At 38.5% G+C, this 23058-nt stretch overlaps 1 protein-coding gene across 4 annotated transcripts; it reads left to right on the forward strand.

Annotated features, from left to right (window-relative positions):
• Positions 1 to 22994, forward strand: LOC103720093 (protein PTST homolog 2, chloroplastic). Of its 4 annotated transcripts, none has more exons than XR_606074.4 (9): positions 1 to 905; positions 997 to 1133; positions 4547 to 4720; positions 4797 to 5020; positions 6175 to 6280; positions 17458 to 17603; positions 17696 to 17843; positions 22485 to 22553; positions 22632 to 22931. XR_606074.4 is itself a non-coding variant. In XM_008809636.4 (8 exons), exons 1-8 carry the CDS (start codon positions 334 to 336, stop codon positions 22725 to 22727), a joined length of 1527 nt encoding a protein of 508 aa, XP_008807858.2. In that variant the 5' UTR covers positions 2 to 333; the 3' UTR covers positions 22728 to 22990. The 4 variants fall into 4 exon arrangements, 2 of the variants coding, with proteins under 2 accessions (XP_008807858.2, XP_008807857.2); XR_606073.4 differs by lacking the exon at positions 6175 to 6280 and adding an exon at positions 18000 to 18141 and having other exon boundaries at positions 3 to 905; positions 22632 to 22994; XM_008809636.4 differs by lacking the exon at positions 6175 to 6280 and having other exon boundaries at positions 2 to 905; positions 4836 to 5020; positions 22632 to 22990.
• The last annotated feature ends 64 nt before the right edge of the window (positions 22995 to 23058 follow it).

The following is a 23058-nucleotide window of genomic DNA, read 5'->3' on the forward strand; positions in this document are numbered from 1 at the left end:
TGGGGCGTACCTCCCTTCCTTATCCTTACCCCTGGTGTCTCCTATTCCTCTCCACCCCTCTCACTCCCTCGCCGATCTCTTCGAAGCCCGCGGTGCATCAAGGCAAGCGCCCCGCCGGTCACCCGCTGTCAGCACAACCCGGATTCCCGTCTTCCGCCTTCTGAAAGCCGTCCTCCCCAGTCGTTATTCTTCTCTTCTTCGCGTTAGTTCTCTCCCCCGCTTTTTAATCCTATTCGCTCTCGCTTCCCTTCTCGCAAAAGAAAGGCAGGCAGAAAGAAAGAAAGGAAGATACCCTTAAGAAAACCCCAGCTCGCGTTGGAGAAATGCGGCAAGATGGCTTCGATCACGGCCTCGCGTCCCTCCACCTTCCTCCCCTCTCGCCTCTCTCGTCCTAGACTCCCTCCCTTCTCTCCCCTCGCCCTCCGGCAAGCCCCCCAAGAGCCCCCTTCTCTTTCGCTCGTCCAATCCAAGAACGCCGGCCTAGGGCTCGCCGACCCATGGCGGCGAACGCGGCGGAGGGGGCCGAGGAAGAGGGAGGCGAAGGGGGAGGACGCGTCCGGGCCGGAGGGGAAGCGGAATCTGGAGGAGGAGTTATGCAAGTTCATGGAAACGTCCGAGAAGCCGGACTTCTTTCCGACCAGGGAGCAGCTGCTCGCCGCCGGCAGGAAGGATCTGGCGGACGCTATCGCCGCCGAGGGCGGATGGCTCGCCTACGGATGGAATCTGGAGGAGGAGAGGGGTGACGGAGGCAATCTTGATTCTTTGAGGAGTCTTGATTCTTCGAATAAGGATTCCCTTCAAGAAGATGAGAGAATGTCTCAGCCGCGGTTTTCTTCCGAGGCGAATGATGGTGGGCTTCCGCGTTCGGGGGATTCTTGCACGGCTTCTTCTTCTGGGAGATCGATGTGAGGGATGCTCGCCTTGATGTTACTGTCTGGTTTAATTTTTGGTCGCTATTCTCTGCTTTTGATGGATTGTGTTGCTTGATCTTTGAAGGGAAACGGAGGGTGGGGAGGATGGTGGGATTGAGGGAATATTGAGGAGGCTGGAGGTCGAGAGGAGCTTGGCGTTTGGCATGGGCTCCAGCAAGAAAGGAGTGAATGGTCGAGGTTCGTTTGGTCCAGGAGATTCCAGTGAGTTGATTTTTCTTGGATTCTTATCAGTTCTTGCTAATTGTGTTCTAGGATAGAAGAGTTTCTTTTTATATTCACCAGCTTGTCCGTGCTTTCCTTTCTTTCTTCTAAATTTCCAACACTATAAAAAAAATTCCATACTGACGCTAAAGAAGATGAATCCTTTCCACCCTTTCTCGATTTCCAAGATTCTTGGGAGTTTGGCATATATACATAATTAACTTTTTCTGGCAAATGTAAAAGATGTGAAGGAAATCTTCACTAAAAAGGGGGACAAAAGGAAAAAGGAGGTGGTAAATCGTTAGACCCCAATACCAGATGGTAACACCTAGATGGTGTTTTTAAATAAATTTTTGACTCTTGTGTTTTTTATTTTCTTGTGTTATGTATGTTCATTAGAATATTTTCTCAATGTACATGCTTGTGTTGGTCCATAAGTAGCATGGACCACAATTTTAGCCACCTTACCATGCAAAAAATGCCTGTATTTGATGATGCAGCATCATAAAGAGCGGGTTCATCATTCTGAATGCCAGTATATGTAGCATACCTCTTAGAAATTAAAACTGTGGATTTCATGATTTGTTGAACACTTGGACTCATTCCCGAACATGACTTTATCTGAACCTATATATATAGTGGGCATCCCTCCAAGTCAGTTCTTCATCCTTCAAATTAAAGATGTCAAGCACAAGCTTCAGTGAGGTTTTGTTGAATTTAATCCATTTTGTTCTACATAGTTTGAGTATTGTCCATACAAATTCGCTTACAGTAAGAGTATAGTAGAAATGGTTTTTCATGTTGATTTATTGAAATTTGCTGAGTACTATTTACTTTACCAACAACCTTGATCTACATGTCACATTCCTGAGTATGTTGATGATATTTAATACAACCGATAGGTTACTGCCGTAGATAGTAGGAGTATGACTTTATGAGTTTTGGGCTAGTGTAGCAAGGCTGTGAATAGTTCAAGAAAGAAAGTATCTGTTAAATAGCAGAAAAGGCATATTAGGCTTATATAAATTGATTTTAATATACATCTCTTTTCTGTTAAGATATAATGATGGGAATGCCAAAATAAAGTTGATATGGTTTATGTTCTTGAAAACTACAGAGGTATGATACCCTTAACCGATTGCTTATCTTTTCTCCATAAGTAATGTTAGTTAACCTAATTGAGGCCTGTCAATGCATTTGTAGGGCTACACTGTATATGCAGGCTAGAGAATGCAGTGCTTTGACTAACATGCTAAGCATGCTATAGGAAGTACATGCGTCATGGGGAGTGTTACATATCATATCTTTAATGGATGAAGGATGGTGCTCGCACCTAGTTATGAAGATTGAAATTCATATTTTATTGACAGCTAACTGTTTAAGACATTTATTATATTGTGGGCCAAGCTTGTACTTTAACTTAGCATGTTTCATCTACTGTGATAGCTGTCGAGGACAGCTGCTAGGCCTTCTATTCAAACCTAGATAAATTTATAGGAGTTGACAAGTCTTCTCTTCAGTTTTCAATGCTGAAAGAGCTGTGGTTATAAAACAATGCTGTTCCAGCTATCTATTTCTGATGCTGATGGAAGCTTTTACAAATTTCAGGCCTGTATTAGATGACCTATCATGCCAAGATGAAATACTTATGTAATCCTGGATGCCCTCGCAAAATTCATAAGGTTTCTATTGTGTACTTGTGTACTTAGTGTAATACTTATGTAATCTTACCAGTGCACACCGACTGTACCATTATTGTACCGGAATCAAATTGGTACGCGGTACGGGAGTCGTACCAATATAGTAACAGAATGGTACCGGTACGGGGTTCGATACTGAGATGGCGAACCTTGCTATGTATTTATGTTAGTATTTATTATAAATTATCGAACAAAGTGAACTATTTTTTAGATCATGTCTACTATGATTTAAAGGTTAGAAAACATGATATTTAACTTGAAAAAGAAAGTGTTAAGAGGAAAACACAGAGAAAAATGAAGGAAAAAAAGAAAGGTAGAAGAAAAGAAAAAAGGAAGAGAGAAGTAGAGAGAACAAATGATTTGAGGGGAGAGAAAAGGAGAGTTTAATCCACTTCGTCTGGTAGATTTCCTTTTTATCTATAAACTATGGTATTAGCCAATGAAGACTAAATGACAAAATTGCCCTTATTAGCAGGGGTTGGTTATCGGTGAATGTAATTTTTGTGACTTTGGGTTCAAAGCACAAAATGCCAGATATTGTAGGAAATGTAGGAACATAACTTAGGTCACAATTACAGTACTTGTTGGTTTGACTAGTAGAACTGCAAAAATCTCCAAGAATAACGATGTGCGTTCAGTTTGGACCAGGTTAGGCATCATTGGTGGTAGATCAACTAAGATGTGGTCTTGGGTTCAAAGCACAAAATGCCAGATATTGTAGGAAATGTAGGAACATAACTTAGGTCACAAGCACAGTACTTGTTGGTTTGACTAGTAGAACTGCAAAAATCTCCAAGAATAACGATGTATGTTCAGTTTGGACCAGGTTAGGCATCATTGGTGCTAGATCAACCAAGATGTGGACTATGATTTTGGCCAAAACATTCGATTTTGGATGGACTCATCTCTTTTAGATGTACCCATCTTGTTGTTGGCTCTTGAAGGGCTTGGATAAAACCACTAGATGCCTGATTTAAGTTGGCTTGGGGTTCAGTGTGGTCCAATCCATCCTGACAAAGAGATAATATGTTCACTATATCAATTACCTTTCTTTCACTTCAGGAAAAACTGCTGCCTATCTATATCTTTTTTCTTGAGAAAAAATTTAAAAATTTAAAAAAACTTCCTACCATATCAAAGTACATCATAATAGAGGCTAGTTTCTGAAAATAATTTTTGACAAATTATGTAGAAAAAATTGAAAAAGAAATCATTTTAGAAGGTCTGGTTTTGTTCCAACTTTTCTGTTGGATCCAAATGTAAGTGAACCCTTTGAGCTTTCGTCCACTTTGGGTTGGATTCATTCTCTCTTGATATATAATTTCCCTATGAGACTAGAACTTAAATGTCATTTAAGTCTTAGACCAGTTATGATGCAAATTTCTTGTGCAATAGTTTTAGTTTTGTGCCCTATCCAAGTCATTTTGGGCTAAGTTAAGCTATGCGCATTGCTAACAGCAACTTTTGCTTTCCACTTTCTTTCATATATTTGAATAAGGCATTCTGCTTTAGACTCTATTGTGGAATGGCTAAATAGATTATTTGGTTTCCTGAAGACTGCTTGACTTGTAATATATGTAGTTGTTCTCAAAACTAGTTCATAAGTTGATATGCTGTGGTAGTGTTCATCAATTGATTACACTGGCAGTTCTCTTTCTTGTTTGATCTTCGGAATCTTATTTCTTTAACTGATATAGGTTGTTGAACATGCAGTATCGTTTGGTCATGAAACGAAAGTTGGTGGGAGTGAGATGACCAGCAGATCTGGTGGTGTTCATTTACAAAATGGAACATCAGCAGATGTTGATGGCAAGATAAGTTCAAAGCCTGATACATGGAGGAGTTGGAGCCTTCAGAGGGCGGGCAATCCTGCAATCAAATTTGAAGGTTACATACTATCCAATGAAGCTATTGGATTTTAATTGTTTACAGTACTTCAGTTTGTATTATGTGTTCTATGCAGCTGCTGAAATTGTTCCAACTGGTGACATAAATATATTAGATCATGATCGTTCAAATGAAGTTTCTATGGATAGCAAGATGCAACTAACCAAGAGTGCACCCAGAACTGGTACTGCAAGAAATGAATCGCACACTGACCAAAATCAGATACGTGTTCGCCTTCAGCACTTGGAGTCAGATCTCACCTCTGCACTTCACTTACTTAGGTCAAGGACTAAGGAGAAGGTATCTGATTTGTTTCTACATCACTTTTATTCTAGATGAGACTTCATAATATGGATGAAAGTTTTAACTCTGTTAGTGCTTTTTTTAGCTATTAATATGTAAAACACTATTATATTTGTCTTTAATTAATTTATAAAAATGCAGTAAAGATGGATAGCTGAGCAATGATAGGCATCGATTTTCTTGAGGATTTATTCTAGATTCTATTCAAAGATTCTAACATATATTGCTATGGTTGTTATGTGGCTCCTTGACCATCAAGACATCGTGCAAAAATTGTGAAAATAAACAATAACCATTAAGATATTTAGACTCCAGTGCTTTGAAAGCTGTAAATTTTGCATCTTTAGAGATATATTTTTCTCCCATTTTGTAAGAGCCCATATTCTTAATGGGCCTGGGTGAGCCGCTGGGCCTCGACAAATGCTCGGCACGTGTGGCAGAGGGAAAGAGACTCCCGATCGGAGTCTTCCTCTTCCCTGCTCCGATTTTCCTTCGATTCCATTGGAAGAGGGGCGATTGAAACTTACCTCATTCAAGCCAATCTTCACCTATAAAAGACCCTCTTCCCTTCTCCTTTAGCGTCAATCTTGGAAGCCTTTCCATTAGAGGCTTGACCGTGAGTTGTACCGTAGGAGGAGCTTGGAGTGTTCGCCATCAATCCAGCCGGAGGAGCTCGCCGGAGGCAAGGTGAGCAACCTCTTCTTTTTCGGTCTTTAGCCCACTACTCCATCTTGAATCCGGCTGGCAAGTCGCCGGATTGGGTGATAAACAAATTTCCCCTATTTCACTGTTGTTTTTCTTCCGTTTGACCGGCCGTCGGACGCCGTCTGCACCACCAAGGGCCGTCAACCATGGGGCGTCGCTGACCAGGGGTGGCTGTCGCCGCTGGGCCTTCTTCTTCGTTCGGGAAGGAAGAAGAGAAAGGGAGAGCCTCCCGATTCTCTCCCCTTTCCTTATCTTTCTCTCTCCTCTCTAATTTCTCTCTTGCTTTTGGTACTCTCTCTAGCTTGATCCAGAGAAATCATTGGTGGTGAGGACTCTTGGATTATTTTGGGTTGCTATGTGATGGTGGACCCCTTTAGTGGATCATTAGAGAATTTTGGATTGTTGGATATCTTGGATAATTTTTTTATGTTGACTTGGTTCTATAGGGAAACAATCTTTTCGACAAGAAGACGTTGAGTAGAGTTCTGGGCACCCCAATTCGTAGATCACGGTGTGAGCAAGTAATTAGTTTGTCTGGCTGTCAGCAAAGAGGTAAGAATTCTTGTACACCGACCTTCATGATATAGATATTTTTGTAACTATATATGTATGATATGCTAATTATCTAGATAAGTAAAGAGCAAAAATAGTTTATGATGGTTTTTATATATTTTGGATCATGTATACTTGTGATCGATAGTATGATGGATACATATGTGGTCATAACTTGCACGTGCATATCGGACTAATTAATGTGGTGCTCTTGACTAACCATGTTATATTTGATTTTTCTGTCACTTGCGGAAAATGTGATCGTGGTTAGCCTAAAGCCGAAAATAAAGTTAAAAAAAAAACTGATATGTGGATGTGAACTTGATTAAATGAACAAGGGCTTTGGACTTGTCTCATTATCATTTGTTGCCCCGTCACAGGCTGGAAATGTGATTCTATTGGTTGTCCCGTCACAGGCTGGAAATGCGAAACTACTGGTTGTCTCATCACAGGCTAGAAATGTGAAACTGCTGGTTGCCTTATCATAGGCTGGAAATGTGAAACTATTGGTTGCCGTCACAGGCTGGAAATATGATACTACTGGTTGTTCCGTCATAAGCTGGAAATGTGATACTACTGGTTGCCCTGTTACAGCCTAAAAATGTGATACTATTGGTTGTCCCATTCATAGGCTGAAAACATGACCGAAATTTAGCCCAAAGTTGAAAAAATAATTGACCCGGATCAAGTTAAAAAGGAATGAAATGAAAAGCATTGAAATACTATTGAAAAATTATGAGATATCGTATGATATATCACTCTTGAGTGGCTCGATTCCTATTGATATTTGATGTACACATATTTATTCGAGTATTATTAATAGTCAATTTGTAATTTCATGATGTATGTGGCGATTTCTTGCTATTTTCAAACCTATATCATTATGTTGATATGGATGTGTGAGGATTCTTACTGGGCTATAAAGCTTGCATCACCTCTTTCTTTTTCCAGAGTTGCAAGATGCATAGATTTGGATGGGTTGGGCACAGACTTCGAGTATCAGAGTTATGAGTTAGTTATTTTTCTTTGATGCCGATGAACATTTGAAGATCTTGTAACTAAACCAGTTTGATTATTTGGATATAATAGTTTTATTTATTTAGATCAAATAATTAATTGTGGAGTTATTAGATTTTTGTTTATATTAGGTCTTGCATGATCTTTAGGGCACTGCTCTAAAGCTCATGCGGCCGTGTCACATGGTCGACCCAAATGATGGGTTCGGGGTATGACAGAGTGGTATCAGAGGTTAAGGTTTAGGTATTCTAGGGTTTAGGTTCGAATGGGTGTGAGTGGGGAAAACATCTAATAACTCGTTAAAATACACACTGGATTTTTAAGCAATCTTAAAATGCTGAAAATAACTTGGGTAGGTTGATATGGCACGAGGGAGTGGACTTGGGCATAATAGCAGGCCGACCTGCTTTGCTGATGGCTCCATTGCTTGGATGCCCTTCGAACAGCAAGAAGGTGCACCACCCTTGCTGGTCAGGGGTACGCATCAACAGGATTATCCTAACAACCTTGTTGGTAACACTCTGGAGATAGAGACTCCGAAAACGGGAACTCTAGGGACAGAAACCTCGAGTGAACCTAAAATTCAGCCTGAGGAACCATTGAGTGCTTCTCAATTGATGTAGGCAATGATGCAACAACAAACTGCTTTCCGATCAGACATGATAAGAATGATGGACATGCAACAACAGTAGCAACAACAGCGTTTCATGGAACAGTAGCAACTGCAGCAGCAACAATTTATGCAACAATAGTTGTAGCAGCAACAGTTGATGCACCAGCAGCAATTGCAGCATCAGCAGCAGGTGTTTCTTCAACATCTGCAGGCACTTTTGACCCTTTAGAGGCTGAGACCTGGCTGAACAAGATGGAAAAAGTTTTTAATGCCCTGGTGGGGACATGGTCACTTTTGCTACATTTATACTGCTAGGGAAAGCGGATACTTGGTGGAATGTGGTAAGAGGAAAGATGGGACAAAATGCTGCATCTTTGACATGGGAAGGATTTAAAGAGATTTTTCGTGACAAGCATGTTCTCCGTAGCGTGAGACAGAAGTTTTGAGAATTTACCTGATTAGAGTAGAGGAACATGACGGTCACTGAATATGCTGCAAAGTTTGAGGAACTGGCTAGGTATGCTCTAGGACCAGTAGAGAATGAAGGTGATTGAGCTGAGAAGTTTGAAAGCGGACTTAGAGTCCAAATCAAACATGCATCCACTTTTGAGCTTTATTCTTACAAGGATGTGGTTAATAAAGCTTTAGTGGTTGAAAGGGATTTGAATGACACTCAAGAAGAGAGGGAAAGGATTATGAAAAAGAAGAACAGACAAAATGGTTTTCAAAATAATCACGACAAGAATACTGAATCAAGGCCTAAGAAACAAAATACTGCGAATGATAAAACTCAGCTCAAGGGTGCTTTAAAATGCTATAGATGTGGCGGCCCTCACTATTGGAAAGAGTGCAACTGATTTGATAGGAATTGCTTGGGTGTCCAGCAGGGCCATAGGGCAGACATCTGTCCTAATTGTTGTGAGCAACAGACTCGACAGGCACCTCAGCTTATTCAGGGAGCTCCAGCAAACCAAGCATCTTAGGATGGACAACAAGAAGGAGGGCAGCAGAAGCCTAGAATTCAGGGGCGAGTCTACACTTTTACGGAATAGGATGCTAACGCCTCTAACACTGTGGCGATAGGTACGATTAAAATCTCATCCATCCATGCCAATGTTTTGTTTGATCCTAGAGCTACTTATTCTTTTAGAAGAAATAATACAATGATTCCTATGCCATTAGAGACTGAACTGTGTCTCCATCCCTACTGGAGATGTTATCTTAGTTAACTCTGTTTGCAAAGATTGTATCTTGAATTTTAAAGGCAGGTTACTGAAAGCAAATTTACTTGTTCTAGAGATGAAGGATTTTGATTTGATCCTTAGGATGGACTGGTTGGCAGCGTATCATGCCACTGTTGACTGTTTTGAAAAAATCGTGAAGTTTCAAATTTTTGGCCAACCAAAGTTTAGTTTTAGTGGTAATAGGATGTTACCTCTGTCAAAAGTAATCTCAGCCATACAGGCCAAGCGACTCCTTCGGAAAGGTGGTGAAGGATTCTTGGTCCTAATAATGAACACCCAGCGGAAAGAGCTCAAGCTAGAGGATATTCCTATTGTGAAAAAAAATTTCTGATATCTTTCTAGAGGATATTCCTGATAGAGAGGTTGAGTTCTCCATTGATTTGGTTCCTAGCACTAGACCAATTTTTAAGGCCCCATACCGGATGGCTCCAGCTGAGTTAAAGGAGTTGAAGGAACAACTGTGGGAGCTATTGGACAAAGGTTTCATCAGGCCTAGTATTTCTCGTTGGAGTGCTCCTGTATTGTTCGTGAAAAAGAAAGATCGCAATTTTCGGCTTTGTATAGACTGCTGAGAAATTATTGGATTAATAGTGCGGAACAAATATCTTTTATCAAGAATTGATGATATATTTGATCAGTTGCTAGGGGCATAATTTTTTTAAAAAATTGATCTTTGCTCTGGTTATCATCAGTTAAAAATAAGGGCTGAGGACGTACCCAAGACAGCTTTTAGAACTAAATATGACACTATGAGTTCTTGGTCATGCCCTTCGGGTTGACAAATGCACCTGCAGCCTTTATGGATCTTATTGATTGGGTAATCAAGCCCTACCTGGACCGATTTGTGGTGATATTTATTGATGACATGCTAGTCTATTCAAAAGCCCACAGGAGCATGAGGAACATTTTAGGGCAGTATTACAAACTCTTAGAGAAAACAAGCTTTAAGGTAAGTTTCAGAAATGTGAGTTCTTGTTAAACAGTGTCACCTTCCTCGGGCATGTGATCTCCAAAGATGGTATCTCTGTTGATCCAAAGAAAGTGGAGGCAGTAGTTGAATGGAGTAAACCTACTAATGTGTCCGAAGTGCTCAACTTTTTAGGGATGGCGGGATATTATCGAAGATTTGTTGAGGGATTCTCTTGTATTGTCATGCCTCTATCTCGCCTAACTCAGAAGCGAGTAAAGTTTGAATGGACGGAAGAATGTGAACAAAGTTTTCAGGAGTTGAAAAGACGATTGGTGATAGTTCCGGTATTGGCTATTCTATTTGGGATGGGAGGTTTCACTATCTATAGTGATGCATCACGCAAGGGCCTTGGTTGTGTTTTGATTCAGAATAAGAAGGCAATAGCTTATGCTTTCAGACAGCTAAAAACGTATGAGTAGAACTACCCTACTCATGATTTGGAGAGAATGCACTAAGATGTATCGGAATTTAAAGGAACATTTCTAGTGAAGTGGTATGAAAAAAGATATTGCTCAATTTGTAGCTCAGTGTTTAGTATGTTGACAGGTAAAGGTAGAGCATCAGAGACCTACTAGACCATTGTGTCTTTTCTTATTCCTTCATGGAAGTGGGAGCATATAACTATAGATTTTGTGACTAGCTTGCCAAAAATCCTATGGGGTAATGATGCGGTGTGGATAATTGTTGACCGACTAACTAAGTCAGCACACTTCTTGCCATTCAGAGTCAGTTTCTCCTTAAAGAGATTGGCAGGTTTATATATAGAGCAGATTGTGAGGCTGCATGAGGTTCCAGTTACCATTTTGTCGAGTAAAAACAGTAGATTTGTATCACAGTTTTGAAGGAGTCTTCATAAAGTCCTTAGAACCCAATTGAGCTTCAGCACAACCTTCCACCCCCAAACTAATAAGCAGTCAGAAAGGACTATCCGGATTTTGGAAGATATGCTGAGAGCCTATGTCATGGATTTAGGAGGTGCATGGGATAGTCACTTGTCACTAGTAGAGTTTGCTTACAATAATAGCTATCAAGCAAGCATACAAATGGCTCCTTTTGAGGCGTTGTATGGCCGAAAGTGCGGATCTCCTATTTCTTGGGATGATGTGGGCGAGAGAAAATTATTAAGCCTATAGATAGTGCAACAAATTATAGATAAGGTGCAAGTGATCAGAGAGCAACATCGTATGACTCAGAGCCGACAAAAGAGTTAGGCTGATAATAGGAGAGAGCTGAAATTTTAAATTGGAGATCATGTTTTCTTAAAAGTCACCCACTAAAGGTGTGATGAGATTTGGGGTTCGTGGTAAATTGGGCCCTAGGTATATTGGTCCATTTGAGGTTTTGGACAAGGTTGGAGAGGTGGCGTATTGACTGGCTTTACCACCGGCTTTATCTAGTGTGCACAATGTATTCCATGTGTCAATATTGAAGAAATATGTTGCAGACCCAAGTCATGTGATAGCATATGAGTCGTTATATCTTCATGAAGATTTGACCTGCGAGGAGTTTCCAATATGAATAGTGAACAGGAAGAATCAGGTATTACGACATCGAACCATTCGTTTTGTGAAAATACAGTGGAACAATCATTCGGAAAGAGAGACTACTTGGAAGCTTGAAGAAGTGATGAAGTTCGAGCATCCACAGCTATTTGAAACTTCAGGAATGTAAATTTCAAGGACGATTTTTTTTAGGGGAAGAATGTAAGAGCCCATATTTCTTAATGGGCCTGGGCCAGACGCTGGGCCTCGACACGTGGCAGGGGGAAGGAGACTTTTGATCGGAATCTTCCTCTTCCCCTACTCTGATTTTCCTCTGATTCCACCAGAAGAGGAGCGATCGAAACGTACCTAATTTTAGCCGATCTTCACCTATAAAAGACCCTCTTCCCCTCTCCTCTGGCGTCATTCTTGGAAGCCTTTCCATTAGAGGCTTGACCACAAGGTGTAAAGTGGGAGGAGCTCGGAGTGTTCACTGTCGATCCGGCCGAAGGAGCTCGCCGGAGGCACGGTGATCTATCTCGCTTCTTTTTCGGTCTTTGGGTCACTGCTCCATCTTGCATTTGGCCAGCGAGTCGCCGGATTGGGTGATAAACAAACTTCCCCTGTTTTACTATTGTTTTTCTTTAGTTCGACCGTCCGCCGCTGGCACGCCAAGGGCCGTCAACCATGGGGCATTGTCAACCACAGGTGGCTACTGCCACCAAGCCTTCTTCATTCAGGAAGAAGAAAGAAGAGAGAGGGAGAGCCTCCTGGTTCTCTCTTCTTTCCTTGTCTCTCTTTCCTCTCTCTCTAATTTCTCTATGTTCCTGTCGGTACTATCTCTCTCTAGCTTGATCCGAGAAAATTGGTTGTGAGGACTGCTAGATAGTTCTCGGTTGCTACGTGATGGTGGACCCTTTAGTAGATCAGTAGAGAGTTCTGGGTTGTTGGATACCTCGAGTAATATTTGATGTTGACTTGGTTCTATAGAGGAACAATCTTTTGGACAAGAGGACGTTGAGCAGAATTCTGCGCACCCCGATTTGTAGATCGCGGTGTGGGTAGGTGATTAGTTTGTTTAGTTGTCAGCAAAGAGGTAAGAATCCTTGTACACCGACCTGCATGATATAGATATTTTTGTACATGTGTATGTATAATATGCTAATTATCCAGATAAGTAAAAAGCAAGAATAGTTTTATGATGGTTTTTGTATATGTTGGATCATGTATGCTTGTGATTGATAGTATGATGGATGCATATATGGGCATAACTTACATGTGCATAATCGGACTAATGGATGTGGTGCGCTAGACTAATAATGTTATATTGATTGCCCCATCACGAGCGGAAAATGTGCCTGTAGTTAGTCTAAAGCTGAAAATAAAGTTAAAAAGAAATTGATGTGTGGATGTGAACTTGATTAATGAACAAGGATTTTGGGCTTGTCTTGTTATCATTGGTTGCCCCATCACAGGCTGAAAATGTAATACTGTTGGTAGCCCCATTACCGACTGAAAATGTGAAACTACTGGTTGTCCCGCCATAGACTAGAAATGTGAAACCGCTAGTGCCCTGTCATGGCTGGAAATGTGAAACTACTGGTTATTGTCACAGGCTGAAAATGTGATACTATTGATTGTCCCATCACAGGCTGGAAATGTAAAACCACTGGTTGTTGTCATAGGCTGAAAATATGATACTATTGGTTGCCCCGTCGCGGGCTGGAAATGTGATACTATTGGTTGCCCCGTCACGGGCTAGAAACGTGACCGAAATTTGGCCTAAAGTCGAAAAGATAATTGATCTGAAAAGTATTTTAAATACTATTGAAGAATTATGAGATATCGTATGATATATTACTTTTGAGTGGCTGGATTTCTTTTGATATTTGATGTACCCATGTATATTGTTTATTCGAGTATTATTGATAGTAGGTTTGTGAATTCATGATGTGTGTGGCGATTTTTTGCTATTTTCAAACCTATATCATTATGTTGATATAAATATGTGGCGATTTTTATTGGGTTGTAAAGCTCCCATCACTTTTTTTTTTCAGAGTCGTAGGATGCATAGATTCGGATAGGTTGGGCATAGAGTTCGAGTATCAAAGTTATCAATTAGTTGTTTTTCTTTTATACTGATGAACATTTGAAGATCTTGTAATTGAACCAGTTTGATTATTTGGATATAATAGTTTTATTTATTTGGATCAAATGATTAATTGTGGAGTTGTCAAATTTTTGTAGACTTTACATGATCTTTAGGGCACTGCTCTAGGACTCATGCGGCCGTGTCACGTGGTCAACCCAGGTGATGGGTTCGGGGCGTGACATATTTATACACATTAGTAGTGTCTCTGATTCTCTGGGAGCTTGAATTTCAAAATGACTTTGGGACATTAACATTTTATCATCCAATGGTGCTGTTTGGACATATAAAATGACTTCTAACATTCATAATCTCATACTAATATACTACTAATGTAATATTTACTAAAAATGACTATTGTATTTTGGAATTAGGTCTAGGAGTGGGTTATAGTTCTGGTGCTAAAGTTTCAATTTTCTTATTATGTAGGTCCTTTTTGCTTATTGTTGTGGTCCTTTTCCCATTCATTTGTAACTTTCGCACGATCCTTCTCTAAGTTATCATGTAGTAGATATTCTGAGATGTTTACATGTTTTCTCTGTTTTTTTAGAACTCTCTCTCACACTCTCTTTTAAAGTGAAACATTTACATATATATATAGAGAGAGAGATACATGCATAATACATACATGCATACATATATACACACACACACACACAATTCACCAAAAGCTTCTCAATTGAGCTCTTGACAAATTTATTTTGCAGACATTTTAACTTTCTAAATAGTTTTATCTCTAGACTTAGATAAATATTGGGAGAAGACGTGCAAACTTCTCAGTTGAATATATAGAACATGAGGAGAAGCAGTAAAGCTAGGCCTAAGTTTTAATATTTCGTGGTTTATTATATGAGGATAATTGTGAATAACAATCCTAGGTCTAGATGATAAAGCATCGTGATTAAATTAGATGTTAGAATCATTTAAAAGGAGCTTCAATTATGAAATAAATGTTTATTCGACTTTCTTGATGCTAGGTGAGTTCCTTAAAAGCGATAATCCATAACTCAAATATGTTAATAATGATCATAAGCTGGTCATCCCATATGAGGGATAAACAAACTTAATTGTTGCGAAAAATGGGTAAATAAAAGGGTTGTTAAAATGTTTCTTATTAGTGTTTCACAAGAAGTTAAGCTAATTTTGTTGATAAATGTGTAACACTTGATTTGGATAATTCTTGTAAACAACAGCATGCGATGTCGCCTGGTTGCAATGATAAGAAAGTGGGTGTCCTTATGTATGGTAAAGGTGGGTAAGAAATCTAATTGAAGAAATCTTTAACGGGCTCTTGGATATCAGATCCTTAATAAGGCATAATTATTAGCTAATAAATACAAAATAAGGAGAGTTTATATGTATGCTCATAAAAGACTAGATAGAGGGAATTAAAAACCCGAAGAAGTTGAGACTGGTGATGGTTACACGTACCTGTATATAGCCAAGTACAATACCGAAAATTGGCCAGGCAACAACACTGGATATTATGTTGGAATACCAGTTCATAAAGATCTGAAAGATTTAATCATTCTTGATTTTGGGAAAGATTGAGGGATGAGCTACTAGCTATTTAGTTGGTATTGCAGGATGAGATATTTCATTTATCAGCACACATCAAGAATTGAAGTTGCAGTTTTGACAGGGATTTTTGCTTTAATTTTAACTAATGTTATCAGTTTTGGGCTGCAACAACCAGAGAGTTTAAAGAGCTTCAAAAATTATTTAAAAAAATTGAGAACAAGAATTCCTTCTATATTTGAAGAAAAGTTGAAAAATAGAAGTTTCAAGCAATGACAATTAACTAACACTTCTAATTCAGGTCTTTTAGCATTACCTCTGATTTCTGAGTACTTATTTTTATTCCTTCTTTGTTGTAATAATTGAGAATATGGCAAATGTAAACCAATGCTTTTAAATTCCATCACAATTCTTCTTAAATGATCTCGTAAATATTTGCTTAGAGCCTATCAAATTAAGGAATAAAACTACTCTATCAAAATTATAAGGTGGATTGTCATTAAACAATGAACAATAATTTAGGTCTTGGTGGAATAGGACAGGATTGTCAGTATGGTACCATTCTAACAGGAAACTGGCTCCTGAAGCATATTCGGGACACCAGTCTATTGATGGGTTGGGACGTCCCAACCATCCTGGTTGCATTCCGCACTTGGGATGCACCAGGCTGGTTGGACAGACCAGGACACAAGTTTTTTTTATTTTTCCTTTTTATTTTTGTTGTTAATGACAGTTTCGTTCTGTCCTGACCGTAGCATCCATCCATTTCCATACCTCCCAGGAGCAAATCAAGACAAGGCCTGATACCAAGATTTAATCCCTTGGAAACAAATGTTTGAGATTTCTCATTTTAGACTTTCAAATTTTTAATATATTTGTTCATCCACATCATTATAAAATGAAAAGTGGGAAAAAATCTTGCAAGAGGGATGAGCCTTGTCATTATCTGCATAGTATAAATCGAAGATTTTCTTTAACTTGTCTTTATTTGGAGGTGAAACATCAAATACAGTATGCTTCCCCGCTATTCTCCTACATACGGCAATTCTTTCATATAGCCACTGTAAAAATCCTATTTGCACAGCAAAATTACTTAGAAAGCGCTTATGGAAGCTTCTTTTTCAAGCCATTGCTATTTGTTGTTAGTAGCAAATGCTTTCTTGCTATACTTTGTATCAAGTCTCATCATCATCTCTGTCCTAGACATAAAAGAACTAGAGGAATTAATGAAGGAGATGAAGATTCTGTAATGATGAAGCTGACCCTTCATACTGGTTTCTTCATCAAACTATTTCTGAACATCATCATGAATTGCATTTCCTATGTATATTAAAGCGGTATGGAAAATATTGAAATAACGTTATAGGTTGTAGTCAATTGGAATGCTTCGCAAATGAGGATTTATAAGCTGACCCAAAATAGCTGGGACAAGGCTGCATGGTTATGATTCTGGCCTTTTCCTCTTTCTTTTGGTGGGTGGGTTTTCCATTTTTTCTTTTTAAGGGGTGAGGGGGCGTGTGGGCAAACCAGCTTGTAAAGCAGTGGCAAGTAGCAAGTCGTTCAACTGTCTAGGTGCATTAATAGGAAAGAAGTCAAAAGTGCCATGATAGCAAAAAAGTTGGCATATTTTCTTTTGGGCAGGTTACCTTGCACCTAACTTTGAGACCATAAGTATAAATAGCCTTCTAGTTTTTTCAGTGTGTTGCAAAAAACATTTAAATATGCAATATATGTTATTATTATTTTTTTGGGGTACATATGCAATATGTGTTATTGATTAAGTTAATATGCAATGGATTATAGATAAACTTAATCAAACATGTGATAATTTTTTTATCCCAAGTCAGACATGTGATAAATTTCTTAATGCAATAATTAGACATGCTCTATGACCTGCACTGAAGCTCTTCTTTTTCTATATTTTACTCATCCTAAACAAAGACATGCAATGGATGCATTTGTCCGATGATATTTTCTTCAACAAATTAATGATTGGTTAAATAAGAACGATCGTTCTTGTGCTATTTTATGTGGGTAAATATGCAGCTGCATGTCTACATATATCCATATGAATTTGGTTCCTTGAGATCCCTTTTGTACATGGTAATTGTCCATTTGCATCCATTATAACAATTGATTATAATGATTGCAACTACAGTTTTTAATTAGTTTTGTAATATTTCAGGGACAACAAAGCTCAGTGGAGGGGCTATATCAGCTTTCTGATGCTTGGGAATTTCAAGAGACCGAGATAATGAAAGCTCGAGATAAGCTACGGTCAATTCGTGCCAAACTGGCTGTACTTGAAGGCAAGATGGCTCTTGAGTTGATGTATGTAACATTCTCTACTTGATCTCTTATCGTTCCTGAATTCTAGTTGCGAAGCATCTAATGACAATACATTGTAATATTGTATCTTATAGAGAAGCACGGAAAATAATGGAAGAGAAACAAAAAAGGCTTAATGCTGCTGAGAATGCTCTGCACCTTCTTCGTACGACATGCATAGTTTGGCCGAACTCTGCTAAAGAGGTTCTGTTGGCTGGATCCTTTGATGGATGGACAAGTCAGGTTTGTTTTTCTTAAGGATTTAAATGTTTATCTTATTTCATGATATTGAATGATTCCCTAATTAGCTGTTAGATGGGGGGATATTGTCTTGGTGCAAATTGCAAAATTCTGTTTTTCTCTAGTCAAATAATTCATGGCTTCTTGAGTTGTATGTAGTTTGCACCCTGCTTATGGAATCATTCTCAGAAATCTGACCAACTACCGCCCCTAGCTATGCATATGGGGTTCAAATGATTTGGGCCCTGGGCCCAGGATATCTAAAAGTTTTGCACCTTTAGCATGTGAAGTGCATGGAAAGGTAGGTATTTTCTTGACCTGTTCAAAGTGATGAGTATACTTCACCTAAGCTCATATGATACTCTTTTCCAGCTAATAATAAAGCAGGGTGGCGTCTTGCCTCCCTTATCCTCAAAGAAAAAAAAAAAAGAAAGATATTCCTTTTTACAGTTCTTAGTAGAATCACTTATTACATGTGCTTTTTCTTAAATAATTTTCTTAGACAACATGTATGTGACATGTTCTCTGGGGGCTATTTGGATGCCGGAATAGATTATCCATTCTTAACATGCCCATGCGAAACAGAGTTGAAAAATAGAAAAGGATAGGTAAGCGCATGTGGAAGAGATTTTTGAAAATTTGCAAGGGCTGTAAACCTACATAATGCCAAAAAATTAGGATAGTGGATTCGAATAAACGGGCGATTTTCCTTATCTTTAATTTTTAGGGACAATCGGTTCCACCATGCCCTTTCAGTCTTGTGATTCCTTCATCTCCTGTCTTTTTCCATTCCATCTCTTTCCCACCTGCAACTTGGATGTCACCGGATAAGTGGTTTCAGCATCCAAACGGGCCCTTGGTTTCTTGCATAGGATCACAGTTTTCTTGTACCATGATTCAGTCATGTTTGAATTTATAACTGATCCAACCCATTTTAAAAGCACTGCAAAACATCGAACAATATCTTTTTCTCAATGGTTACAATAGGCCATGTTATTGGTATTCCAACTATTCATATGACTACCAACGCCATGTGAATTCTCTTTGCTTCACTATCACAAAAAGATTCCTCCCCATTCTTAACATCACCACAGGATTCAGAAAGTCACCTAATTGGTCTAGAAGTGATCAAGGCTTCCTCTCACTATTACTTGCTCATGTTGGTGCAGGGCATTATTGATCTTGTTATAAATATGGTTTGTCCTCAGATTATATTTCTATTTTATGGATGTTACATGGTGCATTTGTCAACTGGTGCCTAGTTAGATTTATCTCTTAATCCAATCACATTTTGTTAGAGAAGATAAAGACACCTCTGTGTATGAGATTCTTATCATCGGATAAGTAAGGCCATCTAGTCTCTCTTTGGTTGCTTGATTATGGTAGTCCTTTGCTCTCTCTCTCTCTCTCGCTCTCTCTCTCTCTGCGCGCGCGCCCCCGCCCATGCGTGTGGGTGTGTGAACGAGAAGAGATAATGGTACATAGACAAAACTCAGCTTTTACTAATCTGAATCATTGCTGGGCAAAAGTACAATTTAAAAAATTGCTGCATTTAAAGTTGCTAAGAATAGGTGGGAACCTCATATTACAACATATGACAAGAACTCTTTCTGTTAAAATATTTATAGAAGAAGAAAATGAGAGAAAAGAGAAAAAAGTGATTTTATTTCTCTGTTCCATCATATTCGGTACATCTGAAAGGTTATATATACTTATGTACAGATTCCATACAAGAATATAGGCCGATATAGGATCACACTAATAATGAAAAATATTACTGACTGATAAATGTTATTGATCTCTAAAATCACTCTAACAAGATCATGCTAATAAAGAAAAATAATACTAATTGATATAGAATTACGCTAACAAAGAAAAATAATTTGGGCTGATATAGGTTATTACGTAATTCCTAGTAAAATATTTGCAGAGGAAAAAAAGAGAGAAAAAAGTGATTTTATTTCTTTATTCCATTATATTTGGTACATCTAGTACAGACTCTATACAAGGAATATAATATAGGCTGATATAGGATCACACTAACAATGAAAAATATTATTGACTGATACAAATTGTTATATGATCCCTAATAAGACTGTGCTAATAAAGAAAAATAATATAAGTTAATACAGAATCACGTTAATAAAGAAATATTATGAGCGATGCAAGTCGTTACGTGATCCTTAAAATTGTACTAACATCCTCTCTCAAACTCAAAATGGTACTATAGATACCAATTTGAGTTTGGAAACTGGATTACGAATATATCGAAAAACTGACGTACTAGATAAAGAGCTAGAGTAGTAGCTCAGAAGCTGATTGATAGACTAGGAGCTGACATAGCAGCTCAGAGACTGATATAGTGGTAGATTAAAAGCTGACGTAGTAGTGTAGAGCCTAATGTGGCAAAACACAAGCTATTATAGCAGCTTAGAAGTTGATGTAGCACATTAGGAGTTGACATAATAACTCATAGAAGCCGATATAGCAAACTGATGTGTCTGACTAATGTGACAGACTGACATGTCTGACGATGTGGCTGGTTGACTTGTCTGATGATATGGCAGTGAGAAGACTCAGAAGATAACAATTGCAGCAAGGACAGCTCCGAGAGAAGGCAGCCGAAGGTCGATTCTTGTAGACGGAGGCACAATGGAAGAGGAGCAAGTGGCTTCAAAATGGAGGGTGAAGGATCCGAAGGCAGCAAATAAAATCGGAGATGGAGAGAATAGGGTCGAGCGACGACGAGGAGAGAGGATCGAAGATCTGAAGCTGAGAAGAAAAATGGTGAAGAGGGGCCGCGTAATATACCAGAAATAGAGGATATGCAGATCTACTAATGACATCGATATTGATTCATTAGGAAATAATGGATCTACGAAGAAACAGAGAATCTGCAGATCCAAAAAAAATAGAGTTTTCGGATGTTGATTCACCCTGAAATAGAGATTGATAGATTAGTAATGGAGATCTTCAAAGCTTCTAGACATGGCAACGACGGCCACAACAAAGGCGGAAGAGATCATGGCATCAGGTTATATGATCCGTGGCTCTGATACCATGTTAAAATATTTGCAGAAGAAGAGAAAAAGAGAAGTAATTTTATTTCTTTGTTCCATCATATTCGATACATCTTAGGAGTTATATATACTGTGTAGAGATTCCATATAAGAAAAATAATATAGGCTGATATAGCATCATACTAACGATGAAAATTTTACTGACTGATAGAAGTTATGTGATCCCTAAAATCACTTTAACAATATCATTTTAATAAAGAAAAATAATATTGACCGATACAGAATCATGCTAATAAAGAAAAATAATATGGACTGATACAGGTTGTTATGTGGTCTCCAAAATTATTCTAACATCCTCCCTCAAACTCTAAGATGATACTATAAGTGCCAACTTGAGTTTGGAAACTAGAACAGGAATATATTTAGAAACTGACGTACTAGATCAAGAGCTGAAGTAGCAGCTCAGAAACTGATACAGCAGATTAAGAGTTGACACAACAACTCAGAAGCCGATATGACAAGCTGATGTGTCTGACTAACGTGACAGACTGATATGCTGTCGATGTGGCTGATTGACTTGTCTAATATGTGGCAGCAAAAAGAAACATAGAAGATGACATTTGCAGTGAGAACAAACCTTAGAGAGAAGGCAACCGAAGGTCGATGATCCTTGTAGATGGAGGCACTATTGAAGATGAGCAAGTGGCTTCGAATTGAAGGGTAAAGGAGCAAAGCAGCAAATAAAACTGAAGATGGAGAGAATGGGCCGAGCGACGATGAGGGGAAACGATCGAAGATCTGAAGTTGAGGAGAAAAGTGGTGGAAATGAGCTGCGGATCCATAGAAAACAAAAGATCTTTGGATAGTATCTACCAAAAATAGAGGATATGCAGATCTACTAATGAGATCAATATTGATTTATTAGGAAATAGAAGATCTACGGAAAAACAGAGGATCTGCAGATCCACCAAAAAATAGAGTATTTTCGAGTGTCGATTCACCCTGAAACAGAGATCGATAGATCGGCAATGGGGGTATTCAAAGTTTCTATATATGGCAACAACGGCTACAACAAAGATGAAAGAGATGCCGGCAGTAAATTAGGTGATCGGTGGCTCTGATAACATGTTAAAATATTTGCAGAAGATGAAAACAAGAAAAAAAAAGAAAAAAAAGTGATTTTATTTTTCTGTTCTAGTATATTCGGTACAATTCATGAGTTATATATACTTATGTATAAACTCAATGCAAGGAAAATAATATAGACTGATATAGGATCACACTAACAATAGAAAATATTACTGATTGATACAAGTTGTTATGTGATCCCTAAAATTATTTTAACAAGTTCATACTAATAAAGGAAAATAATACTGACTGATACAGAATCACGCTAATAAAGAAAAATAATATGGGCTAATATAGATTGTTACGTAATCCCTAAAATTATTTTAATACTTTTTCTATTCTTTTAGGTACTTGCATTATGTCAAACCTTTGTTTCAGTGTACATTTTGCCATTTTACATGTGTATTCATTTCACCATTCCTTTTTCTGGTACAGATTCATACTTAAAATTCTAGCATGCAGTCCATAATTTACATTGTTTTATGATATTTCGCAGAGAAGGATGGAACAATCAAGTTCAGGCTTCTTTTCTTTGCACCTCAAATTATATCCTGGCCGATATGAGGTAAGAAGCGATCCATTTCTTATTAGATTGTAAACTTGTCACCTGATTTTCAGATAAAGTCTTCTCATAATGGTACAGATCAAGTTCATTGTTGATGGTGTTTGGAAAATTGACCCACTGCGCCCTATTGTGCACAACAACGGTCACGAGAACAACCTCCTTATCATCCCTTGACTGCTGTGTACATAATCCATTTTTTTTTATTCATTTTCGATAATCCATAATCAAGAATTTAAGATGTGGGAATGTTAAATCCTTTTTGGTGAAGTAAATTTTTCCACATTCTTAAATGGAGAATATCCTTATTGTAAGGCCTTATTCATTATCTAACCGCTTGCCCCACAAATCATGGAGAAGCCTTTGGGGGTGTTTTCAATCTGGTTGATTTTGTTGTTGAACTTTAGTTCTTCATATATTCCAGATGGGAAAAAATTGACAACATAGACCACATGCATAACTATAAATTATATTAAGTTGATTTAGCATGCAAAATTGTTGAAGATTT

Source organism: Phoenix dactylifera, chromosome 16, assembly GCF_009389715.1.
Source record: "Phoenix dactylifera cultivar Barhee BC4 chromosome 16, palm_55x_up_171113_PBpolish2nd_filt_p, whole genome shotgun sequence".
NCBI classification, from domain to species: Eukaryota; Viridiplantae; Streptophyta; class Magnoliopsida; order Arecales; family Arecaceae; genus Phoenix; species Phoenix dactylifera.